Source organism: Oculina patagonica, chromosome 1 (assembly GCF_052425735.1).
Source record: "Oculina patagonica isolate OP01 chromosome 1, crgOcupat, whole genome shotgun sequence".
In the NCBI taxonomy this organism is placed as follows: Eukaryota; Metazoa; Cnidaria; class Anthozoa; order Scleractinia; family Oculinidae; genus Oculina; species Oculina patagonica.
This window is the reverse complement of record NC_135758.1, coordinates 24,641,996-24,658,785: the sequence shown is the minus strand read 5'-3', so window position 1 is coordinate 24,658,785 and position 16,790 is coordinate 24,641,996. Positions and strand designations below refer to the sequence as shown.

Genomic DNA, 16,790 nt, shown 5'->3' with positions numbered 1-16,790 from the left:
ATCGGTTATAATAAATTAACCATTTATCATTTCGTGCAACATTTGTAAGGCGATACGTTACGTATCCTTTCACTAAGTTAGTCTAGTCGAAGTTCTGCGAGTCAAGGAAATGAACATAATAATAATACAAGCTATTGTGAAGGGCTACCACGAGTGCCCATTTTCAGTAAAGACGGGCGAGTCTTTTTCCCTTGAGAAAAAAATCGGCGACAGAGGGGAGACATTTCGAGTTGTTAACTCGCGGGGACAAAATAAAAAGAGCTAGCAACGTCCAATAGTGTTGTAATTTTGATAGAGTTCCCGGACCCGGTAGATTTGGATACCAGTGGAAGCTCCTGAGAACCTATACGTGGAAAAAGGGGGAAATGGCCGGGTCTCTTCTTAATTGAAGAATTCGGTAATTTTAAAAAACGTTGTTTTACGAATCCGTGTCTGTTCACATCAGAGATTATGGAGGGCTAAACATTTCGAACTGACTAAACATTTCGAACGGATTTTTGAACACACTTTCAATCAAGTGTTTCGTAATTTTTACACATTAAGAGGAAAGCAGCCATTGCACAACAGATCCCTTTTTGTGAAGAGGAAAAAATACAATAGGTAAGACTCAATGTGTAGCGCAAACGTATCTGAAATCATGAAATCATTATTAAACGATTGCAACTGACAATCAATATAATCGATAAAAATCGATGAAAATCGATGACAATTGATGAAAATCGATACTCACAACTCTTTGGGTCATCGATTTTCATCGATTTCCGATATCAATCGATTAATTGCTATCGATTATTATCGATTACAATCGATTTTATCGATTATCGAATTTCATCGATTGGGCACGCCGGGCCCTAAACGAGACTAAAATTCTCAATTAAAACCCGTAAAAGAATCGACGAGAATCCCCGCCCCTTTTGCCCTTTTACCAGCCATCATTGCTCCTTAAATTGACGTAGATGTTTCATGTTTATTTCAGCCGGCGATTCCAAATATGCAAAGCTTATCTGTTAGCGACATTAACACAAAGGTACGTATTAAAAGCCCGCAAACCGGAAAGTTTAGTGTGACAGTGCACGGAGCGTGAACTAGCCTGCGTTGCTGTCGGGATTAGGTGGCGACTCCTCCCCAATTTCCTCGCGGCTTCGCAGCTCGGGTCTGCCGTTCGCCTCAAACAAAGCACTCGCACTCGATCGCGAATCCCGCCAGCTACGCAGGCTAAGCGTAAACGCAAGTGCTGAGTGCGAACACGAGCGCGAGGGTGAGCGCAGAGTGCGTTTGAACCGCCTGTTCTGCAAACTACGAGTTACGCCATGGAAAGTTATTATCTCATGAAATCACATGTAAAGTTAGAATAATTATGTGCGATTTAAGTATCACTCAAAAATGTGCTCGTTTCAAGAATGTCAGCTTTAAATTATGTTATATACGTTTTATTGAGTTTTTTTCTTCTCTTTAGATAACAAAATGTGTCTTGAATTATTCATTGAGAAATCAGCAGCTTGTTTCCTGCTAGACACTTTACTTGTTACATGTCTTTATGTAATGAACTGAGCAGCTTAATGTGAGACGCTTTTCAGGCAAAATTAGTTTATAATTACTTCTTTGTTTTATTTTTTCTTGTAGTACGACTACGATTTCAGTAAGGAGCGCGCTGTTACTTCAAGATAAAAGACGATCGTTCATCAGTCAGTCACTCGCATAATTCCTCCAGCTAGTGTGTCACGCGTTCGTTTCATAAAGCGGATTACGTTACAACTGTTATAACGTAAAGGATTTTGCCGCTGACTAGACAACAGACAGACACCTGAGATAAATAACGCTTCTTGCAGTATTAATATTCCGCCCGCAAATTGCATAAATAGAATAAAGTGGAGTGCAGTTAGGTGGACACTTTGCTATGGTCCCTGCACATACAAAAAAACATTCAATGTTTCTAACCTTCCACAAGCAAACACTTCTCCTAAACAGACGCTTTTCCTGGTCCCAATGGCGTCCTCTCAGGGGCGGTTACATGCAGTGCAGTTGAGCAATCTTTGCTCCCCTCCCCCGTTCCCTAGTTCCTTTTATCTCCACACTGATCATGACCACTGCGCTGTGTGATAGAGTTGACTTCATGTACACCAGTTGTGTTGCATACCTGATTTGTTGAATGATCTATGTGAATGTAGTGTAGTGAATCGAAAATTGTAAATTTGTAGCATCTGTTATTACTATGGCCACAGTTTATAAAAGGCTGAAAAGATCAGATAATTACTATAGCAAAAACAGTCAATATTTGTCATAAATGCAGTGTAAAAGTGAAAAAAGATATATAAATGTACTGTAAGCATTATTTATAATACACAGTTAATAACTTTTAGAAATGGCTTCTGCTATACCCATCACCCCAAATCCCTGCTATCGTCTCATAATTCTAAGATGGTGTCTTCAAAGTTTTGAAAAGGTTTTAAGGTTTTACGTATATAGTTGTGAACAACGTAATGTCTTCTTTACTCGTGATGGGGTTCATTGAACTTGGAAATCTCAATTATCTTTCGTACTTACTAAAGCAAAACGATTGTACTAGTTAGAAATCATGGGCAGGCTAAGGAATACCCAATTATTCTTATTTTTATGAACGGGGGTTTGAAGGCCTTTACTTTCAGAGGTATATTTGTGCAATGTGCTCCCAATTCAGCCGAGCCTAGAACGACGACTTTACCACCCTTGAAGTGATGAGTACATGGCTTCACACTAGAAGCTGCACTTGACTCAAGCGCACTTGAAAATCTCCAGTCGCGCTTTACAAGACTCGGCTTCCCACTTGATGACAAAGTATATTCATTTTGAGTACAAACTGTAAATCGCCTTCAGAATCGTGACAGCGCTGCACGCCGCTTTCATTTGGCTTCAATTTCCTATTGGTCAAGTGTGGTGTAGACCATATATACTCGGCCTCCTTGAACTACGAAAGTTTCCATGGTCACCAAGTTAAGTTCAAGTAAGTCTGTTATACCCCTTCACACTCAAAGTAGGTTCCAAGTGCACTTGGATTATACTTACCAGCTTGAGTGTGAACTAATTAACTATTATGCTTACCAAGATGAAATTGAGAAACCGGGAAATTAAAGAGAGGTTTGATTGTTTCAGATTTTGAAGACCCATGGAAAAGAACCTCATTCTTCGCGATGCTCGCGTATCAAGGTCCCGTACAAGCATGTTGTTGTTGTTGTTTTTTTTTTTGTTTTGTTTTATCATGCATGTACCGTCTGGAAATTGTGACTGCAAAATACAATCCTGGCTTGAACTACACCACGTGAGCATTTTCAAGAAAATATTTTTATTGAGAGAATTAGACGCGTAAACTAAATGAAAACGCATTCCTGTAGAAAGGAGCGAAAATTGTCTACATTGTATGGGGTTTACCTCGATCGTTGCGTTGGCGCTACATGACGAGTATTATATGCAAAGCCTTGATCTTACCCGGCTGGCTGACACAAAACGCGCAGACAATTTATCAATTCCATGCGTATGACTTCTACAATAACTGAGAAGTAAAATATATTTCAAAATCCTATTGTGTACCTTTAAAGACTGCAACATCAGACTCTTTTTTGTAACTTTAACTGCATATTTATTTTTGAATGCAACTTCAATAGGTAGGACATATAAAATCTTGCAGTGTCGCTACAATACTTGTCTTCACACTAGAAGCTTAGTTAGTTTCAAGTCAGCACTTGACTCAAGTGCACATAAAAATCTCAAGTCGCACTTTACAAAACTTAGCTTCACACTTAAAGACAAAGTATAGTACTTGAGTACAAGCTGTCAATCACCTTGAGAATCATGACAACGGTGCACGCCGCTTTGCTGTAGACCATACTTGGCGGCGTACTTCGGCCTCTTTGAACTACGAAAGTTTCCATAGTCACCAAGTTAAGTTCAAGTAATTTTGTTTTACCCCTTCACACTCAAAGTAGATTCCAAGTGCACTGGGATTATACTTACGAGCTTTAGTGTGAACCAATTAAGTATTATGCTTACCAAGATGAGAGAGAGGATCTATTGTTTTCAGATTGTTTTTGAAGACTTACGGAAAAGAAACTCATTCGTCGCGATGCTCGCGTATCAAGGTCCTGTACAAGCATGTTTTTTCTTTTTTTTTTCTTTTATTATCATGCATGTACCGTCAGGAGATCGTCACTGCAAAATACAATCCTGGCTTGAACTACACCACGTGAGCATTTTCAAGCAAATAATTTTATTAGAGAGTATTAGACGTGTAAACTAAATGAAAACGCATTCCTGTGAAAAGGGGCGAAAATTGTTTACATTGTTCTGGGGTGTACCTCGATCGTTGCGTTGGCACTAGATGACGAGTATTCTATGCAGCGCCTTAGTCTTACCCGGGTGGCTTACACAAAACACGCAGACTATTTATCAATTCCATGTGTATGACTTCTACAATAACTGAGAAGCAATCAAAATATATTTTAAAATCCTACTGTGTACCTTTAAAGACTGGAACATTATCAAAGACTCTACTTTCTTAACTTTAACTGCATTTTTATTTTTTAATTCTACAATGCAACTTCAATACATGGAACATAAAATCATGCCCTATCCCTACAATATTAACTTTGTTATTTAATTTCTACCATCTGACAATGTACGTTTTAATTATCACTGGAAAGTTATCCAGGTCCCTACAATCTTAAGTGTAATGACATTTGCATTATATTTTGAAACTCTACAATACAGCTTTAAAGTAGAATATATGTAATAATTGTCGTTTGAAATTTTGATTTCTACATTGTACCTTTAATAACTGGGAGGTAATTAAGGTCCCTACAATCTTAACTTGAATGTATTGTTATTATCAATTTACATTTGTAAGGGGGGTCCTTCGTAACTACTCAGACTGTCATTTTCTAGAAGCAAACCTTCCATGGACAAGATTTTTGCATGACTTTGTTCTATTGAAGAGCCCTTCAAGATTTTCAAATCACGGCCATATTTGACAAGTCACGTAACCGGAATAGATCTGAAATTTAAAATCAGTACCAACAGATAGAGAATGTCCACGTGCTTTATGCTTGGCATGGTTTTTATAAAATTCGTATTATTATTAAAGTTATGGCGTAATAACTCTGACTCTCTTCAGTAGTGTTCCATTCTTACATGTAAACGGTAATTCCATACGAAGAATTATAAAGAAGTATTGGAACTTTACCTTTTCCACCGCAAGTATACTTTTTAGCGGAGCTCCTAAGCGTAGCACCATAACCATGAAAGAAGGAACACTATCGAAATGAGTTTTCATGGTCAACATGGTTCGCGGGCGCGTACGTACGTACGGAGTCGCGCAACATGGCGACCATAGTTTGATGGTAGAAAGAGTGAAGCAAGAAGGCCGTATAAAGGCGGCCTTTAAAATTTAAAGAGGTTTGAAAAGAAAAACAAGAAGCAATGAAAGAAAATGTGGCTAAAAAATTACGCGCAGAAAGTAATCGACCGCCAAAAAGGTGGACATTGAGAGCCATAATCGATCGATGACTTTCGTGTCTATCTGTAAAGCCAGCATCGTACATGAAGGAGCATTCGAAAGCTAAATCGGGTTGATATAATAAATAAACAAACCATTTTATTGCTACGGGGTAATTATTGTGGTGTCTACTAAACTGCTGCGAAACTATAACAGGATCGCGAAACTATTTTCTATTGCTAGAAAGCAGATAATTTACTGTACTCTAAAGTAATTTTTCGTGCCATGAGTTATGATTTTGCCCCGCTTTAAGATTATTATTTTTGTCGTACTGCTGACATTCAGTTTAACCGTGAGCTATTTAAATTTGTCTTGCACCTATAAACCGCCATAAACATTAGTACTTTGGCCGCTTATTCACTAGAATGAAAACATTGTAAGCTCCAGTGAAAATTAAATAAATGGGGAGCTCCGCTTTTAGGCGTGCCTTAATCTATATATTAAATTCTAATGCTCGGTTTGAGACTGGTACTAGTGAAGCGCCGCGCAATATCATTTTTTTAACGAAAGTGTTCTCCCCACCAGTAATTCACCGTTAAGCATTACCAAACGCTCCAAAAGCCATCTTTAGCAATTCCTTGGCAGCTGCTCTAAATCTGTAGTTAAGAAGGACCCCCCTTGACAACTGAAAAAATTCGGCAAACAAAGCTTGCACCGTTTAAACTCAACTCTAGTTCTGTCGTCATTTTACAAGCTATTCTACAGTGCAGCTGGGAGGTAATCAAGGTCCCTACAATCTTAACTTAAATGTATTATCATTATAAATTATTACATGTTTAAATTCTTAATTCGCCTTTAATAACTGAAACATTCTACATCGTACCTTCAATCACTGGAGTGTAATCAAAGCGTGCACTTCAATCTCGTCTTCAGTTGTGTCGAATGTACTGTTATTATAAAAATTTTAAATCAAATTTTTAAATTCTGAATTCAACTTTAATAACTGAAAAATGGTACCATTTACGTTCAATCACTGGTGAGTAATCAAAACCTGCACTTCAATGTCGACTTTAGGCGGCAGGTATTTTTTTGCAGGTTGCAGGTTGAAACGACCCGTTAATTCCAGTTGAAGTTAAAAAAAAGGCTAACCGCCATCACCCGGCTAAGCTAATTTAGGCTAGCCGGAATGCTATTCAGGATAACCTGGATGCTATTCAGGCTATCCGGGTGCTAAATAGACTTAAAAGTCGATTTTTCAACCTGCAACCTGCAACAAATACCTGCCCAACTTCTTCAGATGTAGGTCCTTCAGTTGTGCCGTCATTTTAACAAATAAACGTAGCTTGTTCGGCAAACTACGTAACTAATCGCTCGCTCTATATTCTTAAATTTGTTTTCTATTCACAATTTTGACGCAGTGTTTTCTCTACTTGCACAATATCTACTTCAATCCTACAATGTTACGTTAAATATAATAACTAAGCCGTTTTAAATTAAAACACTTTTCTGTCAAGCCGATGTTAATTATTTAACATTTAAGGACTTTTGCATGTGAGCCCTTGTTTGCCGTTTTATAGGATGCTAACAAACTAGCTTTTTCGTGTAATCTGTGGACATCTCAATAAAATATTTCGTTTCCCATCGCCCCATCTCTTGTGATGCATGGTGGGTCGGGCGGTGGGGCAAAAAAAAGAAAAAAGAAATGAACACTTTAAGGAAAAAGTCAGCGCGTAAACGTGGTTGAAAATTCAACGCGAAAACGTGGTCTTTTCGTTGGTTATTCTTTAATTAAAGACAAGGACATCGCATCATACCAGTTGTTGTTAATAAAGCAAGATCGTGTGCTTGTAAATTAAGCTACTTGCTCGATACTTGCTTCTTTGACTAGTGCATCTGGATTTTTTTTGTTATTATTATTTTTCGAAGAAAAATGGGTCGGTCGGGCGATGGGAAACGAAAAATTTTATTGGGATGGCCTACATTGATATGGAACGATAGATTAATTAGTCGCTGTCAGGTTTTGTCCGCTCACTGTAACAGGCCTTACTTTCATCCAGTTTAACGAAAACGTGGTAAGGGGTGATACCGTTCCTTCAATCACTGTCACAATACGCCTCATTGTAACAGGCCTTGGCCTCATCATGTTTATTGAAATCGTGGTAAGGAGTGTCCTCTGTCATCATCGTTTCCAATATTGATATCAGTTGTTCAAATGATGGCCTCTCGTCAGGGTCCAATTTCCAACAGTCTAACATGACCGCGTATCTGAGAGGAGTTAACTTTTGTAAGGTGATATAGAAAAGAGCCTTGATTTCTAATTTGCCCACACTTCATTAATTCTCATTATGCTAATTGAAGGACAAATTACTTGCTGCATTTATATTTAGCCCCCATTTCTAGTTACCCACCCAGACTAGAATCCTCATTCCAAAGATGTTGATCTAAATTATTTTCAAATTTTGCTGGTCGCCATTTTGTTATTCTGGAGCGTAGGCGGGTAGATCATGGTCCCTGCAATAGCAGGCGGGAGAAGTGAGGGCGGGAACCGGGAGAAATAAGGGAAAACAGTCGCAACATTGCGTGATATTTTGCAATAAAAGTTGAAAAGGAAATGGTGCGAACCACTAAGGAAGGTGTGGGAACTGGGTGTAAAAGGTACAGAAAGCAGGAAAATCTGACCTTCCTGTCCCTGTTTTTTTTTTGTCTCTGTTTCAAACTTTATAGATCCAAGAACTATTTAACAATTAGACTACGAGCCCAAGTTTTCTATGAGCAAATAGTCAACGAGGTGCAGCCGAGTTGACTATCGCTCATAGAAAACGAGGGCGAGTAGTCTAATTGTTTTAGTAGAAACTCTAAAGGATTGCAGTCCAAAACCGACAATATTGTGCACTTTGAAGACAAAAATCAAGAAAATTTACCGCTTAAAGAGCTACGCGCGCGCGCGACTGTTTTCTATCGGCGAATAGAAATCAGTGGGAGAACCAATCAGATTCGCGGATTTCCATTAGAACACAGCTGAATTTCTACTAATTCTAAATAGCTGTAGGAGGCCGGAGACACACATTCTGTACATTTACATGTAGTTCTGTGCTAATGTAGGATGATTGACTAAACATTCGCAGTGAAGAGGACGTGATGCTTCCTTGCATGTTTAAGTATTGTATATTGTAGGAGAAAATACGTACTGGCTATATACAGAGTATAATTGCTCATTTGTAAACTTACATTTCGTCAGTACACATGTCTGGCTTTTCCATGCGATATCCTGTCTTAAGAAGTTTGTACAACTGAGTGTTACTTATTCCAGGATATGGGATCCCACCTAAGTGTTGATTGAAAGACACAAAATAATGATAATTATGAAGGATCCGAAAGTCTATTAATCTATTGGTGCGGTAGCATTACTAACCATTAAGGCAGGGGAGAAACCAAAAGTGAAACCTTCTTTGGGCAAATTGTAACATGCAGAGTTTTTGGTTAAACCATTCAATACCATATATTGTCATTAGGGACCAGTCATTATTTAGAGTGGGAGGCCTGGTTCAAATTGAGGAAGGCTATGTTCAAATTCTGCTGAACCTCCCCCGTTACGAAGCACATTTTTTTTTGTGCTGACCACCCCCCCCCCCCCCCACACAACTCTTACCCACTCACTCCCTTTACAAACCTCCCTAGCCCTTACATCTGCATAAAAATCATTAACACTTTTCCCATTTTCGCCATCTATCCCCACCCTCTACACAATGACCGGTCCCCCAAGAACTATAAATTCTGAAAACAAGAAGTACTTGTGAACGACCTGTAACTGTTATGAAGTGTACTTTAGAAGACTAGGGGAAGCTAACGGATCACATTAACAAACATCTAATAACAAACATCATCCAAGAACTTGTTGAAATCACTGAGCCCTGACAAAAAAGGCGTGTGAAAATTTTCATGTCATTTGAATAGATCCTTCTGAAGATATCCTGGCTTCCTTACAGGCGTAAAATGCAGGTTATGAGAATAGAAAATTCACAAAGGTGATATAAAAGAAACAACTTGAAAGCAATAATGTCATAACTATTGTACTATAAATAGCCATGAAAAAGGAATCTGTCTTACTTGCATGGTGGCTAATGTTAAGCCTAGCACCAAAATATCACAAGCATGATCAGGGAACTCCGAAAGCCAAAGAAACAAAAAATCACTTCTGCAGACAAATTTAAGTCACACTGCAAATCGTAATGCAAAGCTAACAAAACGAAGGTAACTCTCAGTTGGTTTGTTCAGGTTTTAACTTTATTGACTTGTCCATTTTTTTGGGAGAGGGGTAAGTTCAGAAGTAATCAAAAATAACAAAATTATCAATTGCCTTCAATGAATTCTCCGTGAAAGTGATTGAATATGAGAACATTGAAGCCAGCTAGGTTTTTTAAATTTTGACATACACACTATGATATCAGCTTTAAAACAACATTTATGTTTTTGCTTCTGACTTGACTTTGCGGAGAGCTCTATCATTGTTTCACCATCTCCATCCAATCTGGGCAAATAGTCTACATTTACATTATCGCGAACAAAGAGAAAGGCAACTGTAACTAGGGCTGCATGCTTTTGAATTGACATGCATTATTTTCTTTGTTGTGACTGTTAAGTTGTAAAATAACTTTGGTTTCGATTTCTTACCCATTGTACTCAGCTCCCACAGAAGAACACCAAATGACCACCTGAGAAAAGAAGCAAATAAAAAAAAACAATTAAATAATAATTACACAAACAAGATATAAAATAAATAAAATTAAATAATTAAATAATTAAGTACGATTAAATAATTCTACGGCTCGAATATTACACCTTTCAGTCTAAAATTTGGCATGAAGCATCTCTGTGTGACTCTTTATAACCCTACACTTTTGTTTTTGATGAAAATCTTTCGAGAGCCGAGAAATTAGCAATTCTGTTCAACGTGCCCATACATTGCTCTGTAATTTATAGTTAAATAAGTACCATTAAATAATTCTACGGCTCGAATATTACACCTTTCAGTCTAAAATTTGGCATGTAGTATCACTGTTTGACTCTTAATAACCCTACGTTTTGATTTTTGATAAAAATCTTTCAAGAGTTGAGAAATTTGCAATTCTGTGATATACCTATACATTGCTCTGCAATTATGTAAATCATCTCTGTGATTAAATAGTTATCGCTCGAATATTACACCTTTCATTCTAAAATTTGGCAGGAAGTATCTTTGTATGACTCTTAATAACCCTACATTTTTGTTTTTGGTGTGGATCTTTCAAGAGTCGAGAAACTAGCAATTCTGTGCAACGTGCCCATACATTGCTCTGTAATTGCATAAATTTAAACCATTCGCTATGCTTGAATATTATTGCGACATGCAGTGCAGAAATTTGTTAGAAATTATCTCTGTACGACAAACTAAAACAAAGCGATTTTTAGTGTTTTGCTTACTCATAATCGAGTAATTAAACAAGTTTTTTCGAAGCGCGTCCAAATACAATATCAGTTAAAAAATACAAAACAAAATATTCTGTACCATACGAAGTTACGATAGCTCAGTTGGTAGAGAACACTTCTACTGAAATTGTGTATGCCTTGGTCGTTGGTTCAAATCCAAATGGAAGCCATAACTATTCTTTTTTTTTCTCATTTTTTTTTTAAAGTCAGTATGCCGTTTTATTTAAAAGTTAAAAGGCTGAACAAACGCAACAGTAAATTTTTATATTTCAGTATGTTGAGATCGAACGCCGGCTATTTCAGTGAGACTTCAACCGCTGATGTCAATAGAATTGGAACGCTTGTAGTGTAGAAAAAAAAAAAAAAAAAAAAAAACACCACCGCGAAATCAAGGTATGCGAGCGAAATTTTCGTTCGTATATCCTCATCTTAATTTTGCCGGGCAGAAGTCCCAAGTGTGTGCGTCCAGCAAAAATTGTACACAATTTGATTCCTTTGCTGACTAGGAAGCTAGGAGCTACGTTGTTTGATATATAAGTGGTGTAGGGCCACTATCGTGCATGTTTACAAAGTCAAGTAAATATTAGCGAAATTTCATAAAAGCATGAGAAAAATTAAACATTTGAAAAAATAAACACACTTCTAAAGTTCAAAGACATGCTGGTGTAGGGCAACAGCATAGTGGTGTAGGGCCAATATCGTGCACGTTTAGAAAGTCAAATAAATATTAGCGAAACTTCATAAAAGTATGAGCGAAATTAAACATTTGAAAAATTAAACACACTTTTAAATTTCAAAGACATGTTTCGGACACTCCGTATCCATTATCATTTTGAAGATGTTTCTTTTAAAATTTGACATTTACACGGGCACACGTCTCAAAGAGGATATCCCGCTCCGTGTTGTCTCCGTGACACTCCCCGAATAAGTAGTACCGCTCTACTTTTCCTCTTTCATGGATGTGGCGTTCATGGTATTTTCTAACTACATGTAAACGGATGATCTCGGAGAGTCAATAACAGTGAAATAATGTTAAATGTTATAACCGACCACGAAAATCACAATAATTATTGTCACTATCTTGTTTGTGCGGTTGCCCCTAAACATGTTTCGGGTTAAATGTGAACGCAGCTTTATACGTTTTTGGAATTGTGCTTAATGTAAATTCATACATGCAGAATTGCGTTGAAGATCATTTTTTTTGAAAACAGCTGTTAGACAGTGTGTCTCAATGCTGCATATTAAACGATTTAGATGCAGTTAAATGATGATTGTTAGCCTCATTTAAGTTACTGAACACTTCAAGCTGTCAGTGGAGTCTTAAAAGAGACGTTATATGGAGACACCTCTCCAATACGGACACTCTGCTCTGTGCCTTCGGTGTCCGTATTAGAAATGTTCAATGCAAGGAAATAAAAAAGTGAAATAATGTTTAAAACGTTTTAACCGACCACAAAAATAACAAAAAAATGATTGTCAATATCTTGTTTGTGCGGTTGCCCCTAGAATAAATAAATAAATAAATAAATAAATAAATAAATAAAGATAAATATTAAAGTACCGTACTCATTCGATTAAGCGCACACCTCGAATAAGCGCCCACCCTGTAGGTATGATAAGTTAATAAGCGCCCACCCCCACCCCAATCTCGCTAATGAGGGCACAAGAGGAATTTTGATTATTGTTGAAGATGACATTAAAATTGACAAAGTACTACTAAGAGGCTATCCCGAAGACCGATTTTTTTTGCTTTTTACTGAAACTTTCAATGAACATTTATTTATTAAAATTCAGCTTTCGTACATCTTCACGTTTAGTTATTAAACATTTTTTTTTTGCAAAAATAAACGTACCACTTGATAAAAATTTAATAAGCGCCCAGCCTCGAATAAGCGCTCACCTCGAATAAGCGCCCACCCTCACACCCTCAAGGTCCAAAAATTGTATAAGCGCCTCGGGCGCTTAATCGAATAAATACGGTACTTTTCGTTTGTCTCACGACGTAGTCACTTGTGATGTAAATCGCGACGTTTCGACTGCACACTGCTAGTCTTCATCAAGCGAAAAGGTCAACTGGTCAGGTGTAACCTTATAAAGCACGCTGCTGCACTGTGATTGGTTGGTATAAGACAGCTGTGATTGGTACATTTCGATCCTCGCTGTTCCGATGTGCTGTTGTTTCCTCTGCAGTTGATTGATCGATTGGTCGATCGATCGATCGATCGATCGTTTGATTGATGGATGGATTGATTGATTGATTGATTGATTGATTGACTGAATTGCTGACTGAAAAACGGGTTTTGTACATGTGATTAAATTTTACCCTTTGGTACAATTTGTTATTTTCGTTTGTTTGGTATTCATTATCATAAATTACCATACCCCAGAACAAAAGAAAATATAATACCAAATTGGTACCACAATAAACTGGTGCTCCACAGTTTAGCAAAATGACTTACACATCGCTTTTAGAAGTGTATATGCCATTGCCCAGTGACTCAGGTGCCATCCATTTGATTGGCAGTTTTTTCGTCTTCTTCACCTCGTATATTTCACCATAGGTGTGACGAAGCAGGCCAAAATCAGCAATCTTCACTGCTTTGTCCTCACCAAGAAGAACATTACGAGCTGCCAGATCACGATGAACAAATCCTTTGCTGGCCAAGTATTCCTGTTTACAATAAAAAATGTAAACAATACTAAGTGCGCAAATACGGCTCTGTGCACGATTACATATCATGATTATTTACAATCAATGTTAATGTTAAAGGAACTAAGTCACGGACAACACATTTAAAAAAAAATGGTAAAGATTTTCAAAATTATCGTCCGAAATTTGTCTTAATCTTTATCAGTCGGAACCATTCTTGGTTATTTCGCTTTTTTATTACTCCTTTGCTGTTTTTCTATGTAACATTGCTCCGTTAAGAACTAGAGGATGGGAAGGGATCGTCTAATTCTCAAGCTTAGGTTTTCCTTTCTCTCACAATGTTTACATTTATTCAAAATGTAATTGCATGTACGTCACACAAGACAAAAGTTTAATTTAAGGTCACATAATGTATTAGAAGAATCGACGTGAAGGTGAAGTTAGCTACAGGGAGAAAATAAATTCCGCTGGTTTATTTCCTGTTTATTCGCCAACACAATTTTTGTCTCTCAAAACGTGTTTTTATCTCAGCACTTACCATTCCGCTTGCTATTTGCCAGGAAAAAGAGAGAAGATCTTTTGCAGAAAGGTCGACTTCCGCAACGTTACTGTGTTGATCTGTCGAAGGGAAATTTATTTGAACTTGCTTTGGTTCTTGTCTGTTTTGAGTTATTCTCTCTCCGGGTTCGGATGGACCAGGTGCATCTTGAATTGCCGTGCAGTGTGTTTCTCTTTCAACTTTTTTATCTTCTTTTTCTTTCTCCATTTTCTCATCATCTTCTATCTTTTCGTTCACATCTTCAGTTGTGACACCTGGCTGAAGTTCATCTGGTAAGTCTTTTGCTTGGTCGATTTCACCTGTTACGGATATGATCACATCCAGACATTCCAGGCTGCCCTGCTCACTGAACCCTTTGCACTGTGTTGTTCCTTCTACATGCTCAGTTGAAGCATGAAGTTCAGGAATTGTGATGCGACGTTCTTCTAATAATGGGGCCATTTGACCATCTGCTTTCTCTTCCTCTATCTTCTTGTTATCCAGCTTACAATCTTCAAAAGTTTCGCCAGTTGTGTCAACGGTCTTAGGCTGACCAGATACATCTCTAACTGTTATGGGCAAGACTGCATACCTTTCAGGAAAGCTCTTCTCAATGGGTTTTGATGTTAATCCTTCGTCCCATTTGTTTTCAGACAACGGCTCCACATCCACTGCCATGTGAGATGCACCCACTAAATCTTGGTTATCGGCAACGTCACGTGCTGTGTTGTCTCCCTTGTTTACTACATTCTCCTCTGTTACTTGTACGGTAGAAGCTGGACCTGACCGATTCTTGTCATCTGCGCAATCTGTCACGGCTTCAAAAATGACGCCATCAATGCTGTTCTTGCACTTGATCTGGAATTAATAAAAATGTAAGGTCAAACAGCAGAAAAAACGACTTTTTTATTGTTTTCCAGTTTCACCAAGAGTTGCGTAGCCCAAAAAAGAAGGAACTGACTTGGCATTTTAACTGCGTAAAAAAGAAAGATTTTTGGTATTTGGATTAGCTAAAGCTGTCCGATATCAAACAATACCGTAAAGTTTGGTTTGAGAAATGACAGTCTAAAGTTAAGTTAAAAGAAAAACGACTAGTCGTGTTTTACTTGCAGCTGATAATAATTTCGGGTGATAACTTTACGTAAAAAATTAGGTCGTATAGTGTGATCGTTAGAGTAGTTCTGAGAAGAACTGTTGGTGGTGACTGACGTCTCGACAACCTGAGCGGAAGTCATCTTCAGAGTCAAGTTAAAGTTGTTGTCAGTCGATGATGTTATAAGTCTGATTCGTTGAAGTTGATTAGTCAGTTTAGCCGTGATGTTATTTGCTGTAAGACTCGTGAAGAGTTTGTCAACAGTAATTGGTGAGTTTCGATCCGTCTATTGTTAGTCAAATTAGGTCGTTCTGTTGCGCGCGGTTCGTTGTCGCGGAGAACGAAGAACATTTAACACTGGTACTAGTAATTTAAGCGTTTTTTACAAGTTTCATGTAACGTTTGTTAAGTGTTTTTATAAGCAAAATTAAGACGTTTTATTTTATTTATTTATTATTTTAGTACTGAGACCGACTGCAAGATTAATTCAAGTATTTTCTTGTACGATGAACGTCAGGTTTATGTGTGATCAAATGAAACGTAAAAAATCGTTTTATTCGATGTTACTCGGCTTACTTATAGGGTGTTAGCTGCTGTGTATGTTCAATGGCAACACTTCTTTTCTTGCAAAATTGAAGGTCACCTAGTGTTGCTAAAGAAGCAAACCAACTCTACCTGTTGTCGTTTGTTTCTCAGCCACTGAAGGAGATCCCCGTGTGGAACATATTCCAAGATTAACATGATGGGTTCTGATTTAATCCAGTAACCAAGCATGCTGAGGACATTCCTGTGAGATCCGATTTGCTTCATAAAGTCGATTTCCTGCAGAAACTGATCTCTGCCTTCCTCGCCTCCTGTTTCTGAGAAAAGGAAGTGGAAAAAACAAGAAAGATTATAAACGCAGATGAGAAAATTGGCGTGAAAAGGTTCTGGTCTTTTTCTCGAATTCATGTTTGATTTATTCCTTAGAGAAGGTATTTTCCACAATCCTAAACATTTTGTTTTGTTTTGTTTATGTTTTTTGTTTTACTGTTTGTACCTGACTGCGAACTGATATTGTGATAATCTGAAAGTCATTTTCGGTTGCGGGTGCTTTGCTGATTGATTTAACATTACTTTAAAAACGAACTCAGTGGTTAACAATCTGTGTGAACGACAAAGAAAAATAGAAATTTTAACCTCGGTGTATAAACGAGAAAAATGTAATTTGCTGTCGGCACGAACGTGGGACATTATGAAAAGGACGGACGCTCGTGCCAAGAAAAAATCCGTCTTTTCGATTTCATTTACCAAGCTTAAAATTTTCATCTTTTTTTTCTATAAATCCACACAAGAAGCTTTCGGTATTGCCCATTCTAGAAGTATGAAGAACGCATGTCACATATGAACCTGTAATATATGACCTAGCGAATCTCCATATAGCCCAGGAACATTGGACCGGTGCGCGGAAGGTCATAGATTTGATTCCCGTCGGGGGCTCAGCTCTTTGTCCCACGCTCAAAACAACGGAAAATTACATGCACAAGTAGTTTACCGGGAAACCTTAGACGAAATTATTCATGAATTCAACAGGCCTGAG

General features: G+C 37.8%; 3 protein-coding genes across 4 annotated transcripts in view; 2 read left to right on the top strand and 1 right to left on the bottom strand.

The window, feature by feature from the left end:
• LOC144643569 (multivesicular body subunit 12B-like) overlaps positions 1-2,342 on the top strand; it is a 10,935-nt gene extending 8,593 nt beyond the window's left edge. The window contains exons 8-9 of the mRNA XM_078502880.1: positions 977-1,027; positions 1,624-2,342. Coding sequence (XP_078359006.1) covers positions 977-1,027; positions 1,624-1,668 — 96 coding nt within the window. The 3' untranslated portion in view covers positions 1,669-2,342. The remainder of the gene's footprint in view (positions 1-976; positions 1,028-1,623) is intronic.
• LOC144642197 (uncharacterized) overlaps positions 1-16,790 on the top strand; it is a 210,725-nt gene that overhangs the window by 50,134 nt on the left and 143,801 nt on the right. The window lies entirely within an intron of this gene.
• Positions 5,945-16,790, bottom strand: part of LOC144642321 (uncharacterized) — a 132,611-nt gene continuing 121,765 nt past the window's right edge. For both annotated transcript variants that reach the window (XM_078501294.1, XM_078501289.1), the window contains 6 exons: positions 15,887-16,071; positions 14,119-14,976; positions 13,390-13,601; positions 10,136-10,176; positions 8,693-8,789; positions 5,945-7,729 (listed from right to left, as the gene is read on the bottom strand). In XM_078501294.1, coding sequence (XP_078357420.1) covers positions 7,558-7,729; positions 8,693-8,789; positions 10,136-10,176; positions 13,390-13,601; positions 14,119-14,976; positions 15,887-16,071 — 1,565 coding nt within the window. In that variant the 3' untranslated portion in view covers positions 5,945-7,557. The remainder of the gene's footprint in view (positions 7,730-8,692; positions 8,790-10,135; positions 10,177-13,389; positions 13,602-14,118; positions 14,977-15,886; positions 16,072-16,790) is intronic.